Source organism: Rhipicephalus sanguineus, chromosome 9 (assembly GCF_013339695.2).
Source record: "Rhipicephalus sanguineus isolate Rsan-2018 chromosome 9, BIME_Rsan_1.4, whole genome shotgun sequence".
NCBI lineage: Eukaryota > Metazoa > Arthropoda > Arachnida > Ixodida > Ixodidae > Rhipicephalus > Rhipicephalus sanguineus.
The window spans coordinates 12,823,336-12,849,634 of record NC_051184.2 but is presented as its reverse complement, the minus strand read 5'-3'; the positions used below and the strand labels follow the sequence as shown (position 1 = coordinate 12,849,634).

The following is a 26,299-nucleotide window of genomic DNA, read 5'->3' as shown; positions in this document are numbered from 1 at the left end:
AAAGAGCAATACGCCTTGTCTCCAGGGTGCCATATCTTTGGCATACTGCTCCTTTGTTTACAAAGCTTAGAACTATAAAAATTGAATCTTTGTGCACATATAGGCTTTGCCTCATGTATAGAATGGAAAAAATTAAGAATGGTAACGCTTTAACAAAATTGGCATCCTTACAGCAACATAATTTTTTTTATAAAATTCGTCATTTAGAGCCTTGGATCGTTAACAAAAACAGAACTAAATACGGCGACCAAATGCTACAGTTTTGTTTACCTACTGTTCTAAACCAATTATACAAAGAAAATGGTCTCAGTGTATCGACTCTTGTCGTTAAAAAGGCTAGCGACGTATTTATGTGATTGCTTGTGCTGCCATGGGTTCATTTGTTTGTCTTTTTCTATGTCTTTAGCATGTTGCCTAATTTCTTCCCCTTGTTTTCATATGTTTCCACAATAACCTTCCTTATTTATTCCGACCGTGGATGTTTACTGTTTTTCTGTTTTAGTTAGTTAGTCCATTCATTATGTACACCGTGTGTTTGACCGCTGTGAAGCTGCCCAGTGTATGAGGTGGCCAGGTTCCCCTCAAGCTGCTCAATGCAGCTTTTTTGCCTGGTCATCCTCGCAACCTTGTTGTGAACAAACACAATTCAATTCAATCACTTTGGCATACCTGCCAACTCTCCTAATTAGCCAGGGAAACTCCCGATTTCTTGCTTGTCTTCTCGATTGTACAATCGTGGCCATAAATCTCAATTTCTATAATTTTAATTCAATAAAACCCAATTTCTAAAAAAAAACTATATTAATACAAAAACCGGTGAATTGAAACAACACGAGCTTATTTATGTGACACACCAAAGGAAAGGGAATGTCCACGTAGCTCGAACGGTTTGCTGCTGTTTCCCGTCCTCTGCCAGGTGTTTGTGTGTTTATTTCACCAGAAACAGACAAACACCCCAGCTGCCGACGCTGGCGGGCACACTTTCGTGGTCCAGCTTGGAGAGGTCACAGCAACTGTGTTTCAATCGGGCCGAGAATGTTCCAAGACCACAGGCGCGGGGGCCGTATGCTGGACAGTTTTGTTGACCGGTCACAGGCATTGCCTGGAACAATTTCTTGCTGCCCCCCCCCCCCCTCTTGCCCCGCAACAAGTCTCCTGATTTCAGAAGTCCCTAGGTTGGCAGGTATGCTTTGGTGAAGGCAGTACCATGTCAACGAGACTGCCCGCTGCCAGCGGATAACTATTGCGCGTAATTTTGACTGGGTAGTTGAATTCGGTTTATGAAGAAGTACAATGGCATGACTGGCTGTACAGCAATTATGTAATTATTTACGCCATGAGGTCAGTTTATTTGTAGGCTGTGCTATAATTTGGTCCCTAGAACCTTGTCATCAAATTATTTTGCGCTTATGGACAGCTGATCGTAATGCGTGTCGCAAAGGGCTTCACGATCTCAGGCTTACCGGCAATAAACAGGCGTGATGGAAAAGGGAAAGCGCCAGGTTTATTGTTAACGTTTCCTTGAGAATAAGAGGGAAAAGATGCAAAGTACGCAAATTAGTGGCAAAAAAGACGACAACAAATGAGCAGAGATGAGCGCGCGCTGATGGGACGGATCGATCGTGCCGTGTTAGCAGCTAGAATAGTGTAAATGACTGCACTTACACTGATGTTTGTACATAGGCAAGGCATTTTAAATTTGTACCCTCTTGGTGTTGGAGTCCGCACTTGGGGGACGGTACGTTTCCTGGTGTTTTTGTGTTTATTCTGATTGTTTCAAGATGTATTGGTAAGTTAAGCCGTGCACTCTGCTAGAGCCTAATTTCGTGATTACATCCCCCGCTGTTCCTTCTTTTCAGGTCTCATTTCGTCGGACAAGTACCTCAGTGCAAGCCGCAAGGAGCATGACATGGCACGTGGTGGCACCAAGAAGAAGAAGAAAAAGCTCAAGAAAAGTGAGTGGTGAGCTAGAAAAGGCTCTCGGGATCATCACTCCAGTGTGCGCCATCTGGCTTATTCTATTTGACTCCCTCACCCTTCCATCCCTTGGTATTCATTCTGTCACACTCACTGTCCTTTAAATTACGTGACCTGCACTTAAACCTTTGAGGGTTGAATTTTTTCACCAGATGTGAGCCACAGAGACATTTTTTTTTATTCCAGCTTTAAAATCGTTAGAGTGGCCAATTAAGGAAAAAGAATTCATCCAAAACTTCTTAGTGACCATAAAGCGAGAAAAAGACATTATTCATTGGTATAGGTATAATGCTCATTCATGAATAATAAAAATGAAAATGAGAAAGAAGCTTATATTAATACTCAAAAAGTATGTTCATCACAATGGCTATGTTTTGCAGGCTTAGAAAAATGCACGCACCAGAATAATGTCACCTTTGTACCAATTACCATTGTTGTGCCATGCCCGCTTCTCAGAAACTGCTCCTCGGTTGGATTCCAACTTTTCACTGGTCAGAGATTCCTGGCCTCGATGGCTGACATCCAATGATGATGATTCTGATTTGGCATTTGGGCAGTACAGTAATACTACCTCGTTAACTCGAACTCGCATATCTCGAAAAATTGGCTAAGTCGAAATTTTCCGCGCTACCGAACGATTTCCCATAGGCGCAATGTATTTGTTGCCCTTTATCTCAAAGTATTTGCGTGCCCACTATCGGTTATCTCGAAATCTTGACTGAGAGTGGAACAAAAACTTCACCGCCAAACCGTTCCACAAAATACTCTAGCGGCAAAATGTCATACGTTTCGCAAGCTTCATGCGAGGCTGCCACGCTTACGACGAAGTGGACACTCTTCCCGAAAGTGAAGTCGGAACCTAGTGGCATAACAACTTTGTCAAGCAACCCTGTGTCACGTCATGTGACGCTACAGACGTGCACAGAGGCAGGCCCTGCAAAATAGCACGGGTTGTACACATCGTTTTGTGTACCGTCAGAGATGCTATTTCAACATTTTGATTAACACAAGGCACGTTGCACGGATTTTTTCATCAGCCGTGTGATGTGGTGAGGATAACGCTGCCAAAGCAAAGCAAGCTACTGATGCTGCAAAGAAAGCTAGCCCTAATCAAAGAAGCAGATTCGAGGTTCGAACTTTCCGGACGTCAAAACACCGCTGATTGCATGGTCGCATCGTGCGAGGGGAGCTCCTTTTAGTCACAACATTGACAGAGAAGGCCGATTCTCTGGACTTAGCGGTGGGCTACACTGATCTCACCTGCAACATCGGCTGGTTTGACCATTATCTTATGCGAAACAACGTGGGGCATCACGCACGGTGATCACGGCAGTGTCGACGCAGCTACTCAAGGGGTGACGACATCAGCCGAAACAAGAAACGTGCTTTGCTTGATGTGAAATAAAGTGTAGTGCAGTGGCGCGGATGATCACCACATGCAATGTGTTAAGCAACTCGAGAAAGCTTTGCCAAGTGCAAGTGTTACTGAGAGGAAGACCAGCCTTAGTTGGTCTTTCTGCACTAAATAAAAAGGCAGTGCCGAAAAACACAGCTGGTTGATAGCTCTGGTACGTCATTATTTTTCTTTAAAGGGACACTAAAGCCAAATATTAAGTCGACATTGATTGTTGAAATAGCGGTCCAGAAATCTCGTAGTGCTACTTTTGTGCCGAGGAAGTGCTTATTTTGAAATAAAATCACGTTTTAGTGGTCCACATCGCGTTAGCACATTTCAAATCACCCGCCTGAAAGTGGTATTTCGCACATCACTGCTGCCGTGCACTGGCGGCGTGCACCATTCGGGCATCCGGCAACATCACATGCATGAGGTACTTTGTCAAACTTTCTGTCAGAGTGACTTTCACGAGCACGCAAAACACACGCGGCAGTACGCAATCCCGAAACTACCACTGAGACGCGACCGCGTGAGCGAAGCAGGGCGCCGGGCGAAGCGCAGTTTGGCGAAAACGGAACCTTTGAACCACGCGTACCGTTCCCCATGACAATGCCAAAGAGGTTCTTTTTTCCATGAATCAAACAAAAATGAACAAACAGCATTTTATTACGTCTCTTGATGCACGGAAGGTTCTTTTTTTTATTGCTGCTAGTCTGATTACTAGTGAGAAATTGTAGGCAGACTCTCATACGTCATCGGGATCATATTGAAAATCTGCCGCTCGTGGCGCTCATCGTGTGATACATTTCGCTTAATTTCTCGGTAAGTAGGGCGTTGCTGTTGATAATATTGCCATTTTAGACGTTGTCATACATTGAGCTTTCACTCTGACATAAATTGTTATTTGCCTTTAGTGTCCCTTTAAAACCTTTACAAAGGGTCAGTTAGGCGCTCCTGTTAAGAAACTGGTCAGTAGTGATAACGATTTAAGATAGAACTGGACTTCTCAATGGAATTTGCGCAACCTTGCGTATCTCGAAATTCTGCTTATCTCGAACTTTTTTCTGGTTTTTACTAGAGCTGTGCGAATAGCAAAATTTTGGGTGTGAAGCGAATTCGAATATTGAAGTGTGAGTGCAAATTGAATAGAATATTTTTCGAATATTTCTAGAATATTTTTCGAATACTTCGAAGTGAAATTGCAGAGAAAAAGTTAGAGAGGATTCCTAAGCATATTCTTATGAGATAGCAACATGAAAGTGTTTCTTTTCACTAGGTTGATGAAGCACTGGCGGGGTGGTGTTTCATGGTTGTCTTATCAAGAATGAGGCTATGTAGAGGCCGAATTCTATTTATGTGCATGATATGGTGCAACCAAAGTGTTGCCGAGAACACTTTACACGTGATGGGCAAAGATGCCATTTCCTCAGCCTCTCCTCCTCTTTCAACTTCTGTGGAAGCCCAACTGATGTGGCAGACAAGGGTGTGCTCCCTTCAAGTCCAGAGTTCCAAATCTGCCTCGCAGATGTCGATATATAAGAACATCTAAAATTTTGGTTGCTAAAAAGCGTCAGCTTCCGATTTTTCGGACTTCCTGCACAAATTTCAGGTCCAAAACAGCATTAATTGAGCCCCCATCTCTGCCACATCTTTGATCTCCATGTTGGAACCAGGGTTTTCTTGAGTTAATACATTTGCGACCGTAGCAGAGCTTAAAAGGCAGCTTTGCCGCAATACGGGGTTGTGATGAGGTGAAGCATTTTGAAAATCTAGGGACCACTTCCAATCGGACGTTGACTGTGTCTTGGCAAAGTACGACCGTAACAGAGCTTGAAAGGCAGCCTTGTTGCAATACGGGGATGTAATGAGGTGAAGCATATTGAAAATCTAGAGACGACTGTAACGGAGCTTGAAAGGCAGCTTTGCCGCAATACGAGAGTGTAATGAGGTGAAGCATATTGAAAATCTGAAGGGGTCACTTTCAATCGGACGTTGACTGTATTTGTTTTTGGGAAGTTCGAATAGTAAAATTCCAGTGCGAATCGAATCGAATAGCAAGCACTATTGGAAAAATATTCGAAATTTCGAATATTCGCACACCCCTAGTTTTTACTACTTCGAGTTGACGAGGTATTGCTGTATTCTGAATCGAAGGAATCGCTGCTTGAGCGACTCACAGCAGCGAAACTGGTGAGTACGCCCACATTGTTGTCGTTGTGTATGTGAGCATGTCCAAGAAAACTCTATGGTTCTGCACCCATGGCAGTGAGTGTGAAACTGCATCCAGTGATCTTTCATGTTATTGCTGCTGAGAGGCTATCAGTTTTCACGATTCTCAAGACAGAAAATACACAGGCACAAAAGCATTGTTCGTGTATACCGGCATCAATAAATGAGCTAGCATCAAGCAGGCACCTTTTGGTAGATAAAAAACCAGATAGGCGTCAGTTTTTGCGAGCGCAACAAACGTAGACTGTCCGCAATACGGAACCAAACTCACAGCCACGAGCTAGTGCATGTGCAGATGTCTGAGCATTAACCATTGCACCAGCCTGAACAAACCTTATAATTGAAACCAAAGGTCAACAGTGCAAGAAAAAAATTCCCTACATGCCCACCGGGTAACAGCACTTTCTGGGCAAAAGAAAGTGTTGGAACATTCTCGTGTTCTTCAAACATACAAACATAGACGGTGCTGTGAATGTACAGCATCGATTATTTGGGGCTTGTTTACGGCACCATATATTTATGTCATTGAGCCTCGTAGTGTTAATGTCAGCTAGGATGTCAGCTACACCTGTCCCTTCCCTGGTGCACTAGTTCAATATGTTCGTGGAGATGTTCTACTTCCTTGCTGCTGGGTGTTGGAGCATACCCTTGTACTACATTTAGGTTACACAGCAAAAAATCTCATTAATCCAAACTCGATTATTTCGAAATCCCACTTCTAAAAACTTGTGCAGTCCCATATTTTGTTAGGTAAATTTGAGTGAATGATTTGAAGCAGCACTCAGCACCAGCCCAGTTTATTTGAAAATTTTGGTTGCTATGTGGCGATTCCCAGTCCCAATGTAGCCATAAAGCCATGCAGAGCCCTTTGGAGCTACAAGGCAATGCCACGTAGCGATGCTGATGGTGAAGCACCCCAGCTGCATTGCTGTCAGTGCACATAAAAGTGAGACGCCTTCGAAGATATGCTATACTGGAGCACAGCAGTCACGTGCGATCAGTGCATCATAATGCAATGATTCACCCCTTCTCTGCTGGAAAGAGTCTGAAATTCGGTTCAGAAACTTCAAGAATCATGTTTTCCAGCCAGAACACATAGCAGATTTCATTTCTTTTCCCAGAAAGAATGGTCGAATTATGACGTGCTGATGCTGCAAGGAGAATGTGACGCTGCCGATGTGCCACCGCTGGGTTGCAGTGGAGCATGTCTTCTTCACAGGCGTACATATCAGCTGATTGCGCATGGAGAAAGGAAAACACTAGGAAGGAGCACACGTGATTGAGTTTCGACCCCTCGCATGCCTAGCTTTGCATTTGGCATTGGGCCGATGCGGGACGTTTGTGTGTGCCCCCTTCGGCCCCGTAGTTCGTGTAGATGACACCCTTGGGCACCAAGGGGAAATCGCTTCCTGCTCTCTCCACACCCTTCCTGTTCTCTCTTCCATTTATTTTCTGCTCTCCTGGTGGCAAGGGTAAACCTCGTGGGGGTACAGATTTCGTTTTATTGGTGGTACAGCTGCCATCATGCAGGCTTGTTTACAAGTTATGCTTCTTCTGCAGTGGCACACTTGCACTGCCGTCCCCTGCAAGGGCATGCATGCTCAGTCACTCGTCTCATTGCCGCCAAATGGCGCCGCCTAGTTTGACATAAGTGTGCAGTGCATCCACTCTTATGTACAAGAACACCTGTTAGATTGCAGAGTAAAGCTGAAAGGAGACGTTGGCAGCACGCATATATTTTTTTCACTTGCTCACAGTTGTTTCCACAGGCATTTTTTTGTTGCATTTTGCATCAAGGTTTCTCAATGATGACCTCCAACACAAGCACCTAAGGCCTTAAAAACAATTGTTTGAACCCACTGGTTTGGGAGAGATGTCTAAGCTGCTGGGCAATGCAGCAGAGCTTGACATAAGAAGAGAGTGCCACTGCATGCCTGAGAAGACACATGCAGGCTTATCCATGTCTCTTTCCTCTGTTTGAGAAGCTACTTGGATAGATGCATGGAACATCTTGTGGTGTATACAGGCAAGGACAGGCAGAAGCAGCCACTGGCCTCCGAGTCGGAGGAGGAGGAGCTACCGGCTCCACTTGGTGTGGTCAACACGGCCGCCGAGATGCCCGAAGGTGCACGACTGACTGATGACGATGACGATGACCGCAACGCTGATGATCCACATCGTGCCTTGGACATTGATCTCGAGGAGTGAGACATTATACTTTCTTTTATTCCCATCAACTTCACGGGGAGCGATTCAGGCAAAGTGAAATTAATTTGTGTCTTCAACGTAAAGGTAGGCCTTCTTCAGCGTGACAGTCATTGGCTGTGGTATAAGAATCCCATCCTGCAACTTGTCTGAATTCCAAAATTATCACTCAAGTTTTACTCTGTGTAATGGTCACACCACTAATCTGGGTCGCTCTTTTGACAAAAAAAAAATGTGGTCATTATGTGAGCAAGTATGGTATATGCTCCGAAACACAGGAACTTCGGTACAAGCCTAATTGAGAAAAAGAAATGTTTTCTTTTTAACTAAGCCTTAGTTGTAAAGGCATGTATGTGATCATGATAAATTTCATCCGGAGTAGGACGGAAGCAGCCCACAAGACAGGCGCTTCCGTCCGTCGTCCTACTTGTGAGCGCTGCACAAAATTTATCATAAACACCAATCAACTCGCTCAGCTTACAATCTTAATGTATGTATGTGACTCGAGCATACGAAGCTTTACGTGCACAGGAATGGCTTATCTTTGTTTTGTTTACTGTTTTGTAGACTTGTGCGAATATTCGAGCACTTTGAGTATCTGAACGAATATTAGAGTATTTGAATTCGCTTCGATTCGAATTTAAATTATTGGAAATTTGAAAGTATTCAAATTGAACGAATAGGTGTATATTAGTCCGCATGTAACCCCCCCTGTAAAGTAAAGTAAACTTTAAAACGTAACATATTTTACAGGTTATCACTTCCATTCTACCGAAAGTCAAATCCTGCTGCTATTCAAAGTTGCTTCCACTTCCTTTGAACCAAAAAGAATGACATTTGCACATGCTTTGTTTCAATTTAAAAAAAATATATATATTGTGCAGGTTAGTTGGGTCATGACAAGTGTGCTCATTTTCCTTTATAATATGTGATATATACTATTCGAATTCGATTTGAAATTATTCGGCCAAATAACTATTCGCTTCGAACCTGAAATTTACTCTTTGCGCAAGCCTGCTTTTTTGGCACCACTTCTAGGGGTCAGTCAGTGATATAATAACGAAAGCAGCTCGTAGTAAGCAACTGAGAAAATTCTTTAGGAGGCTGTTTTGGCTGTGGAAGTGATGTGGTCATAGCTGTGAAGGAGGGTTGTGTTTATGTGCAGGCCTCTGCAAGAGGAGGAGAGGCAGCCAACCCAGGCACAGCAGGACGCCTCGTTGGCAGGGGTTGTTGCGGCTGAACCAAAAAGGAAGGCGTCCCGAAAGCACAAGGTGAGTGCAATGGACAGTTTAAATGCAAACACTTTGACAGAGAGCGGTATGGCTCGATGAAAGAATGCTAGATTCTGCGGAAGAGAGGTGTGTGTATCGGGCATCGTCTAGCTTCAGTACTCGGGGATTTGTTTCTAGCTTCCCTTGACAGGGATGTCACCTCCCCCTGTGTAAAGACATTCTGGTATGTCGATGGCTACCTGGTGCTCTTTGATTCTAAGAGTCTGAATGGTGCCGTTTCTGATGTTTTGAATATGTTTAATCGCTCTTTTAAATCATCACCTGTGACTCATCAAACACTGACCATTAATTTCATGTTTGAAATTGTTTATTTGCCATCTTTACAAAGTACATATGGGAGGATTGCAGAAAAAAGCTGTCCTTGGACAGCTTGACTAGCCTACAACCCTTTCATTTAATTTGGCAGTGAGGCAATGTTACGCGTGAACGTATATATACACACTTATACATAGTTATACAAACATAAAGACATGCAAGCATACAGACATAGCATTAGATTCCTTCGACTGTTGGTCATGCGTATTGAGCCATCTGTGTTTAAAGCCGATCCTTCCTCGTCACGCTACCCGCTCAAAGCTTGTAAAGTGTCTGGGATAGCGACACTATGCTTTTTAGGTGCACTTAATAAATTCTTGCCTAAAACACGTTGGCAGGTTAGTTGGTTAGCATCCCTGATAGAGAGTTTATTTTCGCATGAACCAATGAATATATACCAAGTGAGTGGAAATACCAGAAATAAAAACATTCCATGGGGCATATTGCTGAACTGAACACGTGTATTGGGAAAGATCAAGACAGAGCAAAAATTACCAGTGAGAGGGAAGGTTGTTCTAATCTATAGCAATCTCATAGGCCTCAACAATTTTCTCTCGTCATCTTACTGTTGACCTCATAAAGGATAGAAGTGTTTTCAAACAAGGGGATGCAGCCACAATGAGCTGAGATTACTTTTGTGACATTATAGCGATGCTCTTTTAGTCTCTAGTTAATACATCTGCCGATCTGACCAACATTCGTACTTCTGCACGAAAGTGTAATGGCATAGACAACATTGTGAGTACAGGTTACAAAAAGTTTTTGATGCTCAATATGACATGCATTTACCTAGTTACTCTTCGAATTAACCTGTTGGCATAACTTCTGTAGATGCTTGGAAGCAGAAAAGACCAACCTTCCGGCAATTCTTCAATATGCACTGAATTGCTTAAAGGCCAACTTCGGCGATTTTTTGGCCATGTCAAAGTAATGGTGCTTTTATGTTCCTGAGAAGCTCCTGTTACGGGCCCGATAGCAGAAATACTCGGCAAATTGGAGAATAATTTTAAATAAGCAAAAAAGCGCAACACCGAAACCCAACCCGAGCATACTATCGTCGCATGACGTATAAGTGGGGACAAAATCGGAAATCATGCAAGGCATGCCGGTCCCGCCAGCGCGTAGTATGAAAGCTGCGAAATCGGCGAAGAGCAGACGCTCAGTTGAAAGGTGACTCCGTGGGAAATCTTGTCACTGACCGTGTCATGTGCACAAGCTGAGCTGTCGGAAAATGACAGCTGCGATTCCGACGCATCTGGAGGTCAACTATAATGGCCATTCCTCTTTGATTAAGTAGAACACACCTGTTTAGCTCTTTGCTTGCCTGGTTTCACATTCCACTGCCAGATGGCACCACCTGTCCAGGCAGCTCAAGTTTGTGGGGCCGTGATCGGGTAAAATGCTATCGCTGATAAGTTCGCGGACTAATTCTAAAGCTTCTTAATATTGCTATGGGAAGAGTGCATAAGTTTGGCAATAGTGGCGTTCAACATCGCGTTGGTATGGCTGAAGGAATTTAATGTAAGCCAAGTATGAGCCACCTTTCGCATCATTAGGTCACCTTGTTTCGCACGATGCACAGCTCACCGTATACCATTGCCCGGTCACGGTGCACCCTGTACAGTCGAACCCACTTATAACGATCCCACATATAACGATCTATCGGTTATAACAACCATATTTGGGTGCATTTACGATTTTCCTATGCTAACCATTGAAGCTGTGTCCACATATATCGAACATTTTTCAAAGCCTCCTACTTTTACAACGAACACTTCAGACACGGTCGCGGTAAAAATATGGCACATACGAAGCGAAAAAAATTAAAACATTCCTTCTAAAGCATGACAGGGGTGCGCGCTCGCGCGTGCCCCGGTCCAGTTTATTCGCGACTAAGATACCCAGATCAATAAAACTTCTTGTTGGGCTAGTTGGTTATTCGACATAGTGTAGGATGATCAGCGCAACCTTGACTCCCGCAAACACTCACACAAACACTCACTCATCCACCCGAGGAACACACACGACACGCAGGTTCTTGGAAGAAGCTTGAAATCATCTGCACTTCTGCTGTTGGAAGCATATTTTATTGGAAAAAATAAGGACAATTGTGTTAGCGAGCCATCGTTGGTGTTACATCAACAGGAAATATCTTTTCTCGAGGCAAGGATTTAGTGATCTGCTGGTTTATCTGCTTTTTCGTATTTCTTTTTCAATTTGTTTAATTTTTTTTGCCTGGTGGGGTGGGGGCGCTCATGCTTCGCTTGTGTGTTGCTTTCCACATGCGCACCTTTCTTCTTCATTGGTTTTGCGCATTTTTCTGTACCTATATAAGAGGGTCGTTCAGGTGCAATAAACAGTTGGTAGTGAGCGCTGAGTGTCGTGTGTGTTCCTCGGGTGGATGAGTGAGTGTTTGTGTGAGTGTTTGCGGGAGTCAAGGTTGCGCTGATCATCCTACACTATGTCGAATACCCAGATCGGCGAGCACCGCACGCAGATTTCGGACACTGCGAGCGACGTCGCTCACTTTCCAGGTGTTTCTTCAGTGGTAGAATGGCAGTGAGGGAAAAAAATAGTAGGCAGCATGACGCCTTGCGGTCAGCTTTCGCACAGTAACCTTTCCTGACGCCGTTCTCTGCAGCTACGACCGCCTGTGATGAACCAAACAATGCCTTGGAACGCAAGAAGGCATAAATGCAAGAAGTGATAACCGCGATAACTTTCCATCGCAAAAAGGTTCACTGCATCCCTAAACTCGTCGACGCCACAATGTGCCGCGAAAAGTCGTCCGTCTTTTCGGTAACGGCAGAGACCGGTCGATCGGTGATTACGACTTCCGCGCGATTGCGGCGATGCCTTCACGGATAAGCATCAGAAAAGAGCAAAGGCGAGGCGGCAGCCGCCGATGAACGTGCTGTTATGACTTATAGCCGACAACCTTATATCACAGTCATCTGTAGATATCTGCTCGGCTGCGCGTGTGGCGTACACCGTACACTGCGGATTGACGGCGGTACGAGCGCGCCATGCGAGGCTGCTTTAAAGTGCGTGTCGCTTTGTAGAAACGAAAGTACCTCGCTGTTGTTGAGCGGCGCGGGCACCGAGAAACGTCGATGCACTGACAGCGAGCGTATACTGTGGGTTTAACTCGGTGACAACTGAAGTGCGCCGCGAATCGTCGTGCAGGGCCGCGAGAGCATCGCGAAGACGTAGAGTGCGCGTTGCTTGGAAAATGCTTGTTTTCGCTGCGTTGAACGAAGTGGCTAGTCGTCGCACCCATGCACGGTCCGGAGTGAAGCAGGCACGAAGAACGTACAAACGCGCGCATACGGCATACAGCAAGCGGCCCGGCAGTGACTCCGCGACCCGAGTAGGCGAAGCGCTGCACGGAACTAGCCAGGGATGATCGGCCCCATGTCGCGGTACCATCGCTTCGGTGAAACTTTATCAGCTCATTGCAAATAAGGCGGTTAATTCACTCATGAGCACGCAGCGGGCGTCTCTTCACGACACGAAAAGGCTTAGCTTGTCACCGAAGGGGTTGCTAGCACTTTAATAAAAGTGCTCAAAGAAAAAAAAAACGGCTTGGCCGCTAAGCGCACGTTTTTAAGGGCGAGTCCATATACAACGAACTACTGATATAACGACCACTTTTCGCGACAGTTTCGAGTTCGTTATAAACGGGTTCGACTGTATATGCTACGGAAAGTGTTTCCATGGTGTTCACGCATGTGCATTCTTTAGCCGGTACGGTATTACCGTACCTTCCGTGCGGTAAACCGGCATTGCTAGCTAAAACACTCTAATATAGAGACGCAGGGTAATCGTTAGGTGCAAGTGTTTCGTGACTGCCAAAGGGGAATCGTGTGCAGCCCACAACGCGACACCACTTGCCACCCATCGCACGCATTACCTCAAGGAACTGGAATACACACACCCAGCCAACGAAGCGCTCGCCAAACACTCGCGATTGTTGCCTTGCGGATGGCAGACGCTCTAGGGGCCCCTCGGTTCTGTCACCTCCGGTTAACAAAAATGACGTCACGCACACAACGTTGCCAATAATTCTGGGAAGCGAGGTGGGGAGAGTCGGGGCAATCAATAAAATTATTTTGCAATGAATCTGCGTATGTCTCCAGCTTGTAATTTGGCATAAATAACGGGAACGTGAGAAGGAACGTACCCAGCGAATTTTATTGAGATCCATGGACCTTGAAAAATTGCCGGAGTTGGCCTTTAAGAAGGTGAGCAAGCTTGTCTTTGAGGTTTAGATATTATCCCTTTTTGAACCCATAGTAAGTGATCAGCTACCAGCTGAAGGTCTCCCCTTCACGCTACTCACGGTTACCAGCCTCGGGCACACAAAAAAGAGGTGATGCAGCTGTATTCAGCATGAAAAACAACTTTCCTTTGGCATGTGCTTTCATAATGAAAGCGTTTCATCACAATTTGCAGTTGACTGGTTACAGAAATGATGCACACAGGTCCTAGGCGAACGCAAAAAAATGTGCTCGGTTTCCATTGTATGAGGGCGATGACCGACCCCTCTGATTGGAGGCTGCTGCTGGTTTCGTACTTGATTCTAATGCACTGGCAATTTTTGTCTCCGTTGTCACTTTGTGAGGCGTTGTTTCCCACTCCTGCTGTGTTTGCCTCTGTCTGCACGGCGGATGCGATGTGTTGTTCTGCACTCCTTTGTACTCCGGCTGGGGAGAATACGCAAAAGGACGCTTGGAAGTTTAAAATGCGCTCTGGGCTAATTGAGTATGTTGTTCTTAATTAAGAAAGGGAAGGCACGACATAAAGGACAGGACATGGTATCCTTTCTACTCCTGGTCAAGCTGCCACTTCCCCAATCTGCTGGGGTGGGGGACAGGCAGGCTTTCTCTGCAGACCTTTCTTTTGTTTCTCTTATCTTGCTCCCTTCCTCCGATTCGCTTCTCGTCTTTGTGCCAGGAAGTGATCTCTTTTTTATTCAGTGTGAAGCATTTCTTAACGAACCCCAGGCACTTTGAGCGTTTCTATCTGCGTATCTATCTGTCTGTCTGTCTGTCTGTCTGTCTGTCTGTCTGTCGGTCGGTCGGTCCGTCCATCCGTCCGTCCGTCCGTACGCCTGCCTACGTCTGGGTGCTCTTGTGATCGCCTCCTTAACTTGGTGTAGACCAAAATTGGCATGGGAGGGTAAGAGGGTCTGACGAATATTGCTGTCGGGTCATGACATGAATAACGTGAAAATGTACGTCGTCAAACCCTTTCCTCCAGACTCGTGTGGCACATACCCGTATACCATGGGCCACGGTAAGCGGGTATGTGCCACAGGTGAATGACAGTGTGTATCTTTCCAGGAACGGCGAGAACAGACATTGATAATTTAAATGTGAGAGCGCAAAGAAAAAAATTTACATTGGCAGCGTTGGCCCGATGAATGCAAAGAATAGAAGGAATAGAACCCAAGCATTCTGCGCGGCAGTCAGATATTCTGCCACAGAGCCACAACATATCTTGAAACTGCTTTGGAAAAAGACCTTATGCAGGCCTAATGTTGGTGTAATGTCAGTTGTGGTTGCAGTGCTTGCTATCTAATTTCGTAACAAAGCAATAAACATTACATATGTCTTCCTATGATAACAGGCGTCGTGCCGGGTTAACGTCAATTGTGGTTCCAGTGTTGGCTCCGCTTTTATAGAAGTCTAATAATACTTCTGTGACTCGGCAAGCTATATTGAAGCATTGCTTGACCCCGAAGGAATACGCTAATGAAAGTTACATATGATATTCGCATCATCGCACCGTAAAGTGCACTTCGTTTCGATAATGCTGATGTCTGTGTTCTAAAGTGAGTGCTGACGTTGCGTCCGACCATCAGTTACCGTTTCAACGCCAGTGTAGTCGACATGCCTGTTAAAGCCACGATGTGCACACAACTACTACGCCTACAAAAACACATCAGTCCACCTCGTAACACTTGGCTAAAAGCCAAAAAATGCAGCATAGACCATCACTCGCTCATTGCTTCGCATGAAACCGATTCCCACAAGACGTGGGATGTGTCAAATTTTTTTCTTTCTCTCTTTCCCTTGTTCGACTGAATACTCCACCGAGGATTAAGGGGGTAACAGCGCGAACACACACCCACAAGAGAGACGACATGGACACAAGCGGTGACTGACAACTGGTTTTAATGGCAGAATGATACACCTTATATATGCCAAAGTGAAGCATGTGAAAGAAAAAAAAACGAATAGAGGGATGAATAACAACGATAACAATGCGCATCGCCAACAACGCAAAACAGCCAACCAAGGAAAATGTGACTTAAGACCCGACAGCCGCATCTAGAAGATAAAACTCACAGTCAAGGAGGGCAAGAGATGGGGCGCTAACGCACTTGTTATGAAGTTTCTTAATGTGATAGGCTTCTAAACTGACACGTGCAGTTAAAACCAGTTAAACCAGTTGTCAGTCGGCGCTTGTGTCCGTGTCGTCTCTCTTGTGGGCGTGTGTTCGCGCTGTTACCCCCTTAATCTACGATGAACCAACTCGCCCAAGAAGAAGTATTAATGAAACTCCACCGAGGCTGCAATATCTGCGTTTGTGCTTCTGCAAAAGTTTTCCTGAACAGAAGATTACCTGTTAGGTGGTTCGTCTTACGCAGATATCTTTTTGCATTGAGTTTATGCGAAACCAAGTGAACATATCCGTGTTGTTCAACATAAACTAAAATTCGTCTTAACTGAGTTCATCTTAGGGGAGTTTATTGTTGCTTACATATTTATGTTTGTTTTGTTTGGCAATTGTTCTGTTGAAAGTATTGGATGAGACTTTGTTAGAACACCCTGCTCACAAGGGGTGTGCTCTCCACCAGGAGCGGAAGCATCGCAAGGCTCACCAGCACAAGAGAAGTCTCGAGGCCACCACAGGCGCTCCTGCTGAGGTTGCCTCGGATACAAAGGTGAGCAGTAGGCTGGTGCGAATATTCGAGCACTTGGAATATTCGAACGAATATTACAGTGTTCGAATTCGCTTCGACACGAACTTAAATTATCCGGAATTTTGAAATATTCGAAATGAACGAATAGACATATACAGTCAACGTCCGACTTTTCAGACTCCCTAGGGACCACGAAATAGTCCGAAAAATCGGGCAGTCCGAAAAAAATAAATCATACTTTTTTCTTCTGCTAAAGCAGTCAAATGGCCACAGCCACGTCCGAAACAGCTTTATTGCCTCCTAGTACAGTAATCAAGCATTTTGGTGCACGCCCAGGCTCTCGCAAATACATTCGGTACCTGCCGCGAACCCCGCTTAACTACGTGCCAACCGCCACGTGCAAATTTGCGTCTCGTCATGAGCGCCGCTGATACTAGCAAAACGCGGAATAGATTATGACTCTCTTGCATGGGGTGTTTGGGAATGATGACGCGGAACACAAAGACTGTGGCGGAAGAGTGGACAACTCGTCCGGCTTTCCCTGATGCGTGTGCGCACGTAAACGATGCATCACACACACATCGCCGAAACTCCGCCGATACGCAGCATTTGCTGCCGTGTGAAGCCGATCGTTTATAGTTGTGTGCAGCACATCGCCAACTAAGCTGACGCTGTCACTGTACTGTTGCTGTACCGTACGCACGCATTTGTCATGAAAGGGTTCGGGATGCCCACACCATTCCTGACTGCACACGGCCACGGCAATGGCGAGCGGGTTTTGTTTGTGAAGGTAACGCGTCTGTGCGGCGCATTGAGCGGTCTCACACAAAGAGGCAGCATGAACGGCGGCGCGGCGCATTTAGGTTCTTGCCTATTAAATGCGTGCAGTATGCATGCAACTTTGCTAGGCCACATGCACTATGGAGCAATTAACTGAAGACACTTATCGTAAGGGTTGTCAGCGATTAAGCCGTAGTGGCGCGTTTGCCAGCTGCCACCATCATGCCTTTGTGCATTTCCGCTGTTTATCCGTAGAGACATAGCCGCACGGCGCCGTGATAGCGGCCCCTTTGAATTTCTGGTCTGTTTCACCTCATAACGCTTAAGCATTGTCGCAAAGCTGACTTTCGGACTCTGCTACTGACGCAAACAGATCGACTTGTGAAAGCGCTGGTTCGAACCTACCAGATGATAGACGCGACAGAGGTGGCGGCTTCAATTAATACCTTTTGGGCTCGCAATTTTGGCAGAAAGTCCGAAAAATCAGACGCCGGAGAGTTTCAGTGCCCGAAATTTCAGATGTTCTTATACATTGACGTCTATGGGTCTGGTGACGGTGCTGCGAAAACGTCCGAATTTTCGAGCATGTCCAGAAAATCGGGCGTCCGAAAAATCGACAGTTGACCGCATGAAACCCCTGTAAAGGTGGTTTCACTGCAGTGGAGGAGTGCTAGATACTATGAATACACCTATCCAGGGGAAATCCGCACTGCCGCAAAGCCCCACTTGAAGAGAAGGAAAGGCATTCATAATTTTTCAAGGTCAAAAGCTAATTATACCGACTTATATGCTCTAAGTATAGTGAATTTTAAAACGTAACATATTTTACAGGTTATCACTTGCATTCTACCGAAAGTCAAATCCTGCTACTATTCAAAGTTGCCTCCACTTTGCTTTGAACCAAAAAGAATGACATTTGCACATGCCTTGTTTCAATTTTAAAATATATTGGGCAGGTTAGTTGGGTCCTGACAAATATGCTTATTTTTCTTGATAATATGGGATATATACTGTTCAAATTCGATTCGAAATTATTCGATCAAATCACTATTCGCTTCGAATTTGCTTCAAACCTAAAATTTACTGTCCGCACAAGCCTAATGAGCAGCTCTTATTGAAGCTAATCATTCTCTAGCCCCTCTTGCCAGGTTGACAAGAGCTTGTACGTTGAAAAGGGTTAGTGATGCTGCAACAAAAACTAGGGCATTGAAATGATGCCCTGACAAGCACTCCTCTGCTGCCTTGAGTGATGTTATACTAAATAGGCGATATTCATAAGGCTCCAGCAACACTGGGTGCATCTGGCACATTGAGTTGGGCACAGTTGTAGAATCGTGTGCTAGTGCCTCCTTAAGGAGAGGCCAAAAAAATGTTTCCTTTGTGGTCAGAAACGGCTTGACCACCTGTGTATGTGATGGAGAAAAATAGTACTGCTGCATTCATTGCAACACTGTCCATTGCATAGGAGCAGTGACCTTGAAGTGGATGGCATAGTTTTCATTGAGGAGCACTGAATTTCAAAGTGCATTTGTCCCCTCGTAAGGGTAGTAGAGGGTCTCTTGATCCAGATATGGGCACTGCAAGTTGAGGCACGAGACAGCAAGTTTGTGTAGTGACCAGCACAGAAGTTCTACAAACACAAGTTGGCCTACAACTGTTGAAGGTGGGAGGATGTCGAGGAGCTCTCTTTTAGAGGTCTTTACAAGCACCTAAGCTGTCCTTCGTTTCTTTCTTTCTGCCACTCACACAAAAAGTGTAAATGTCCACATTTTGACAGATTCCACTACACGTGCAGCGCGTACATTGAAAGTCTGACCTTCGCTGTCAAAAAGTGTCTGGTATTTCCCTGATTTCGGTCGTGAGCTTCAGAATTTGCCCTTAAATAAACACGGTTGATCCCTCCGTCACAAGAATCGGTATAACACGAAAGTGATACGTGTCCTTGGAGAAGTAGTTGAACGTTTGTTCTACATCGATATACGAGAGCTTGCACAATGTCTATTGGTGTTTGGCACCTATAGCACCACTTGATGTGGACGCACCCACGTTGACGCCTGGTGGCACGTCTCCATCCCGATGACAAACATCCATGAACACGATTAGACTTTTATGGTAGCTGTAGTAGTTAACATACACCTGGACATATCATATGGTGAGTCACGCACAAGGATGGCTTCAACATGCACATAATAAACACTAATACTCAACATGCACTCTTTCAAAACGTCGTCACTTATGGAGAGAAACGGCAAGTTGTGTGCTCCCTAGTAATAAAGTAATCGACTCCTTTGCTCACGTATACACTACCACACAGCGCTTCAGGAACGCGAGAGGCAGAGCTCGTAGCTCGAGCCATGAACGCACGAAGGCATTCCGCTGGCGTGTCTCTCTCTGCACCGAAGCACCTACCTGCACCACATCTGCCTGTCGACGTTGTTGCCTTTCTGCGGTGCTTACTGCAGCCGTTTCGTTAGACGGTGCCAGTGCACTCGAAGCAGTAGGCAGGGGAGAAACGCTGTTAGTCCATTTGGAAGTGGCCCTACACTGGCGATGAGGCGTCACACGCTGATGTGATAGGCGAATCGCGTAACTGCGACGTCAGCGAATCGAATCACCGTGGGCATCACATTTCCCCGAACATAGTTTTCTACAGTATTGCAGTGAAAGCCTCCGCCGCACTGAGACTACTGAAATGCTCGCAATCAGCGCTCGTTAGTGTCATGATGCATTACTTGTAGCTGCTGAGATTGGCTCCGACAATGCGGCGTTGCTAGTGTTGCTCAGGCTGTTCCATTCGCATGGGGAGAGCATAATCAGAGAAAGCGGTGTGACAGCCAGAACAGCGTTGGTGATTGGACGCTGAGCTTAGGCTAAGCTTGCCATCCAGCGGAATGTTAGAGTTAACAGAAGGAGCACACCACAGCCGGGCTAGAAACGCGACGAGAAACGCGACGCGAGTTGTGTTTCCCCTCTTGTGTGGCCGTGATTTCTCATGGTTTGAGCGGGGAACGTGGTGTGACGGCCAGGCGAGTGTCGCAGAGCTATACTTAATATGGATGGATGCTATGAGCGAGGCCTGGGCTAAAGCCGCCACCTCGCAGTGTGTTAAGGCATCGACAAAATTACACTTCTTTCGGAAACGCGCCGAATGGGACAGCAGTAGCAATGGTGCAACACCACGTTGCCGGAGCTAATCGCGGAGGCCACGGATTTCTTAACTCTACCGCCCTCAGGCAGCGACATCACCCCGTGAACCAAGAACACTGCAAGAGGAAAGTGTGAGAGATGAAAAACGCGTTCGTGAAGCCTTTTGCATGTGTGACCGTGGCGCAGTCAATAATAAAAAAAAAAAAGGCGACCGTCGCACAGTGGATGGAGTGCCCGTCAGCTATCATCGCGGACAGAGAGGTTGTGGGTTTGACTCCAGTTTATGAAGCTTTTTTTCTTCTGCATTTTTTTCTTTGCCATTTGATCGTGTGCATTTTGCTGACGTATTTCCGTCACGGAAATGCGTCATGAAAGTCTTGGTGAACCCCGGCAAAGAACACTTTCGTGTTAATGTACATAAATTAAATTTCAAGATAGCTAAAATACACTGTGGATCTGAGAAATGGCATGGGGGAAGCAGCTCACTGTTTCTTCACTCCTTTGTGTCAGAATAAGTGAACTATATTTCTTGCTGATCTTTCATATGGGCTACTTTCTTCATGCCTCTTTGGGATGCCACTGTTGCAAATTAACTGCGTAGTCTCTGTCTGACGCTTGTTTTTTCCTTTCAATAGTCTGCTTTTTGGAATGCAAATTAATGAGATTTAGATGGCAATAAGTAGTGCATAAGTTTTTAAAGACCAGTATACGAGCCTGATTTCTATTTTTGTACGTCAAAATCACTGCTTTACTGTAGTAATCTTGTAGCCTATATTTGAAATTTTGCAACAGTCTGATTCTGCCACAGCTGCAGGCCGTCAACATTGTTGTAGTGGGATTTGACTGTAGTGGAAGTCTTGTTTAGTATGTCGTGCCCATTGGCCGCTAATATCTATTCACTGTAGCAGGATGAGCTGGACTTCTGGCTGTCACCTTCCGAGGATCAAGACAGGCCGGCAGGGGGTGATGTTGCAATGGATTCGGTGCTGCAGACCACTGACATGAACGGGGCACCACCTGTGTCCAAGAATGAGGTGGGCATTTGACCAGCCTTGTGTTCGTCTGGAGGGGAAGAAATTGCATTGTTGATTAAAACTCTGAGGGGCTGGAAGGTTGGGCTGTTAAAATGGATTGTCTACACTACATTTATGAGCAGATTGCCCATCGAGGGCCACCCTTTGGATGAAGATAGATATGCTACGCCTACCTTTAAGGGCATCAGGCAAAATGACATCACGATTGTGTCGCCTACCAACAACTCTTAACTTCGAGTTTATACACTTATACAATGGAAGTCGCCATGTTTAACTATCATGTGTGTGTGAGAGAGAAATGAACATTTAACACTGAAACAGCTAGCTTAGATTAATCCATGAAGGCGAAAATGTTTGAGGCCCATGTACTTAGATTTAGGTGCACGTTAAAGAACCCCAGGTGGCCGAAATTTCCGGAGCCCTTCACTACGGCGTCTCTCATAATCATATCTTGGTTTTGGGACGTTAAACCCCAGATATTATTATTATTATTATTAGATTAATCCATGCACACCCGAGGTGACAGTCTCCCTCGTCCTGCAGTCTCTGAAATTAGAGATGTGGGAAACAGAGAAAAAAAAGAAACTGTCTTTTTAATGTCTATTCAAAGCAACGTAAGCTGCCATGCTTAGAAGGAGTGAAACGGGGGTGAGTGTACTGCTTATTTATTTTCTAAATGAAGCACGCAGCTACAAACATTCATGAATATGCAGAGTGCGCAATTTTCTTTCCTTGTGTCGCTTTGCCTACAAGACATGGGTGCAGTTTTTTGTGTAACTATGGCTTTGTACACAGTAGTAATGTCTGGAAAGAATAGATCGCTAAAATTTCTGTCGTGTGAAAGTGGTGTCATTGCATGTGTGAAAAAAGAAAAAAGGACCTGCTGGTGTAGCATAGTTCAAGAATATTTAGCATTACTTTGTAAGATGGACTGTAAGAAAAATAAAGGGGGTGTTAGGGGCAACCTTCTGCTATGCAGCAGTAATCATCGTCTGGGTTTCCTGTGTCTCCCTTCTCAAAAACTGTGTGCTGGGTAGAGCACTCCACGGGCCGTGATTCTCGGCCCGGGCTGGGCCCGAGCCCGGAGCTCGTTCAAGTTTACCCACCCGAACCTGGCCCGGTAACTCAAAGCGAGACCCTGGCCCGGCCCGAACCCGAGAAAAATTTCACCTACCCGGCCGGCCCGGCCCGACCCTACCGCAGATCGAGCCCGTCAGAGGCCCGAGCCAGTAATCTACAGGTGGTGTTGCCCGAACATGTAATCGACAGCAAGGTGTCCTAAGAGGCAGATATCTTCGCTATGTTGGTGCGTGCTTCGCTAACGGTTATACTTTAACCTATGGTAATTTCTTATAAAATATGGCTCACGATGGAAACAGTTGAGTGGACATACTGCCAACAATGAATGTTTGTTCGGCAGTGGTATACTGCACCCACTCTTTCTGCAAATACAGTGGGGACAATCAAGAGCATTTTGTAGCAGGTATTTTAACAAGAAAAGTGGTTTGCAACATGAGTTCAGTTTCGATAGGGAATGCAATAAGAACAGGGGAGACAGAGAACAGAACGCGCTCTTCACTTTGTTTTTATTGTGCTCTGTATTGGAATTTAAAGCACGCTTTTACGACAAAGCCAATCGTGCACCCTTCTGGATACCTATGTAGCACCTGTATTCAGCATAGCAGCACCTTGCCACAGCACGAGAAATAGAGAGAAGTCAAATTTATTACCTTTGTTGTAAATACACTAAGCTAGATAAGAATTATAACGAACCGTGTGCACCACGTGTACTTTTAGAAATATGTATAAGGAGCTGAAAGAAAGAAAAAAAAAAGCTATTTTTCATCGAATTCTTTTCGTATATCACACCACTGCTTGTATATACAGACCACAAGTTTTTCGTAGCATAGTTTATAGTTTATTTCGTCACATGTTATTGTGCAAAAAATCAAGTTGTCGAGAGATTCTGGCTTTCAGCACGCCATGCGCCGTTGCATCACATATCCTGCCGCGCTGAAGTTTCTTGCATTGCTTGCGCTAGCCGCAGAGGCATACATCTGCCTTGCGAATTGTGAAGGCGTCGGTAGTCGTTCTTAACTTCCTTCCACCACTGGAGCAAATTTAGGATGTCTCTGTGAACCTCTGCAGAATGAACATAGCTGTGCAGCTAATCCCTTCATTTCCCTCATTCCTGGACCTGTTGCCACTTTTCACTATCATCTATAAAACTCCCCTTTGAGGGCTTCTCGTTGCAGTTTTCAACAGTGTATGTTATGCACACTTTGCACCATGCTCTTTTTTTTTTTCGTATTATAATGGTGTATGCCATCCTAACAATATTTTACCGGTAGAAGGTGGCCATTAGACTACGCGGGTAGGACTGGCAGGAGGTAGACAAAGCGATTTCGATCTGTTTTTGGTGTTCATTCCAGTTTGGTAACAAAGGTGCGAATAAGCTTCTCGACGCTTGCTCACTGGATGCATATGGTTCGAGGTAAGGGAACGTCACCCGGCACGGAATTCATAATTGTCTTTTTTCAAGCCAGATATTTCGTCAAGCGAATATATTTTGCTCCACACCTTGTTTACTGGACCTATGTCATTCTTGCACATTCCAACACTGTTGCGGCAGTATCATGTAGCTCTCGCACTATATAGCACAGAGGTCTTAAATACGTGGCCCATGGGTCGCATGCGGCTCGCAAACGACTGTCTTCGTCCCATTTTTTTGTTTTCTTTATAAGTACGTTTTTGAGCTGCACGGGCATGACAGGTCTAAAGTATCGTGAGGCACCCCCTGCGGTCACCATGTGTCGATACATAACCGTGAAACAAAGCTGCATTTCAGAATCGCCGTCCAGATTTTAGTCCTTTTGGAGATCGGTATCGATATGTTGGAATCCTGCCACCAAACCTTTTTCAGAAAAGATCTGCGAAAGATGCTCTTTGAAATGGCAGCATTAGCTGAGACTTCGTACAACCTATTCCCCACTGCCCTGCTCCTGCCTTCGTCACTGTCCTGGCCGTTGTGGGAGTACGTTTTCGTTAATGTGGCCCGTCAGCTTAGGTGAGTTTGAGACCCCTGATATAGCGGAACAAGACGAAAGCTCAGACATTAACAATGTGGGCGGCACACAGACTGGGCATGTCCATCTCGCATCACATGACCACTGGCAGCCGTGACGGAGCCACGGAAAAGGAATGTGTCTTTATACGGATTCTATGTAACAAGACTTCGTGCAGTCCTTTTGTTTTAGTGCACGGCTGGAACTTTCAAGAGCGTTTCCCTGCTTTGGGACTCTGTGATCGCTCTTGCGATAAGTTATAGGCATATAAATTTATTATATTACATTTATTACTGCAATTAAAGAAGAACATTTGGTATATAAAATAATAACAAATGCAAATAAAGCACAGACTAGCAAGATGTCAACTATATAAGCGCCTCGTCTATTTAATTTTAGCCCGCCCATTTCATAAAAATCGAGATAAGCAAGAAGTAAAAGAAATTTAGTACTTGCCCCACGTAAAAAAGGCGTTTTTTTTAAAATAAAATGTGGAGCGTATACGTATGCACAACATATGTGGAACAAACTAAAGGGATGTACACTAAAGAGAAAAACGATTTTTCTATTAACAGTAAATTACTCTATAACAATTCCAAAATCACCACTCCCACCGGCAAGACTCTTGGTAATTGAGAAAATGCGCAAAAAAAAAAAAAAGATGCGGGTGGCGACGCCACCTTGGAATTTGTGCTGCAAACGCCGTGATGCCATAAATTCTGATGGCATCTACTGGGGCCTGCGTAGTTCCTAATCGGTAAAAATGAAGTACATTGACCTCTGACGGGGCCATAGACTTGACATCCCAAGTTTCAGAAAATTTCGTTGAGCCAATGTCCCCAAAATATGACAAATACAGTTTGAAATCCGTGACTTCACACGCAGAGACTTCGGCGCGAAGTTTTAAAATGAAACTCTGACCTTGAATTTTTTCTCTATCGATAAACTTATGATGGTGAAATTAATGACATTCGAGTTCTCAGGGTACACTTTATCAGTCTAAACCAATTGATTGTTTCACTGTAGTGTCCCTTTAAGAACTGAGCAAAGTCCAAGCTTGGCCCGACCCAAGCCCGCCACCTCAAACCCGCGCTGAAAACTACTTTACCCGGCCCAGCCCAGGTTTTCGGGTAGGGCCGAGCCCGTGCAGTGCTCTAGTGCTAGGTATTTTCGTATCAGAAGTGCTACATGATGCCCTTAGCGTGCACGCCGTTCGCGACTGAAAAGTACTTGGCACGTGGCGCAAGGAAAGCATGTGCAATAGCTGAAGGTTTGTGTTGTTGTGTGGCAGACACGTGCCCAAGATAGCCCTTTGTAAAGAGTGTATATAAAAGAATGAGAAATGATATTGTTTTTATTGGCGATGACTGCAAACAGTTATTAGTGCAAACACTTCCACATACTTATGGCAATAAACTCGGTTGTTAATCCTAAACAGTGCAATCGACATTTGTGCAAATGAACTACTATACAGCAGTCGTTCTGCAACGTGGCCGCCTCACAGGCTTGCAGACTGCAGCTAGAGTTGTCGGAAAGCACCAGAAAAAATCACCTTTTCACTATTGCAAAATAGACAGTCGCACCCAGTGTTTCAAAAATTTCGCAATGTGCACACAATAACAATTTCTTGCAACAGCCTAACAACAGCTGGTGTTCCGAGGCACTTCTCCCCGAGTGTATTGTATGAGTGTGGCTGCATGCGAGACGTCGAGTGTGCCGTGCACAGTAAGACGGGCCTCTGGGTAAACCACACGACAATGATCAAACGAAGGCACATAGAAAGAAATCATGCCTCGGCCCCATGTACAGCTTGACGCTTGTCTTGTTTGTGGTTTTTCCTTGAATAATCAGTTTTCAGTGTTTGAAGTTTTCAAGGCTGCTGCGACCCTGCACAACATAAGAATGACGTGAACCAAGCTTGTGTTATG

The 26,299-nt window shown here is 45.2% G+C and overlaps 1 protein-coding gene across 4 annotated transcripts in view; it reads left to right on the top strand.

Annotated features, from left to right (window-relative positions):
- Positions 1-26,299, top strand: part of LOC119404600 (AP-3 complex subunit delta-1) — a 150,393-nt gene that overhangs the window by 82,820 nt on the left and 41,274 nt on the right. For 3 of the 4 annotated variants that reach the window (XM_037671155.2, XM_037671154.2, XM_049418938.1), the window contains exons 22-26: positions 1,860-1,955; positions 7,629-7,806; positions 8,973-9,078; positions 16,280-16,366; positions 21,178-21,306. In XM_037671155.2, the coding sequence (XP_037527083.1) occupies positions 1,860-1,955; positions 7,629-7,806; positions 8,973-9,078; positions 16,280-16,366; positions 21,178-21,306 (596 nt within the window). The remainder of the gene's footprint in view (positions 1-1,859; positions 1,956-7,628; positions 7,807-8,972; positions 9,079-16,279; positions 16,367-21,177; positions 21,307-26,299) is intronic. The other variant, XM_037671153.2, reaches the window with a different exon arrangement.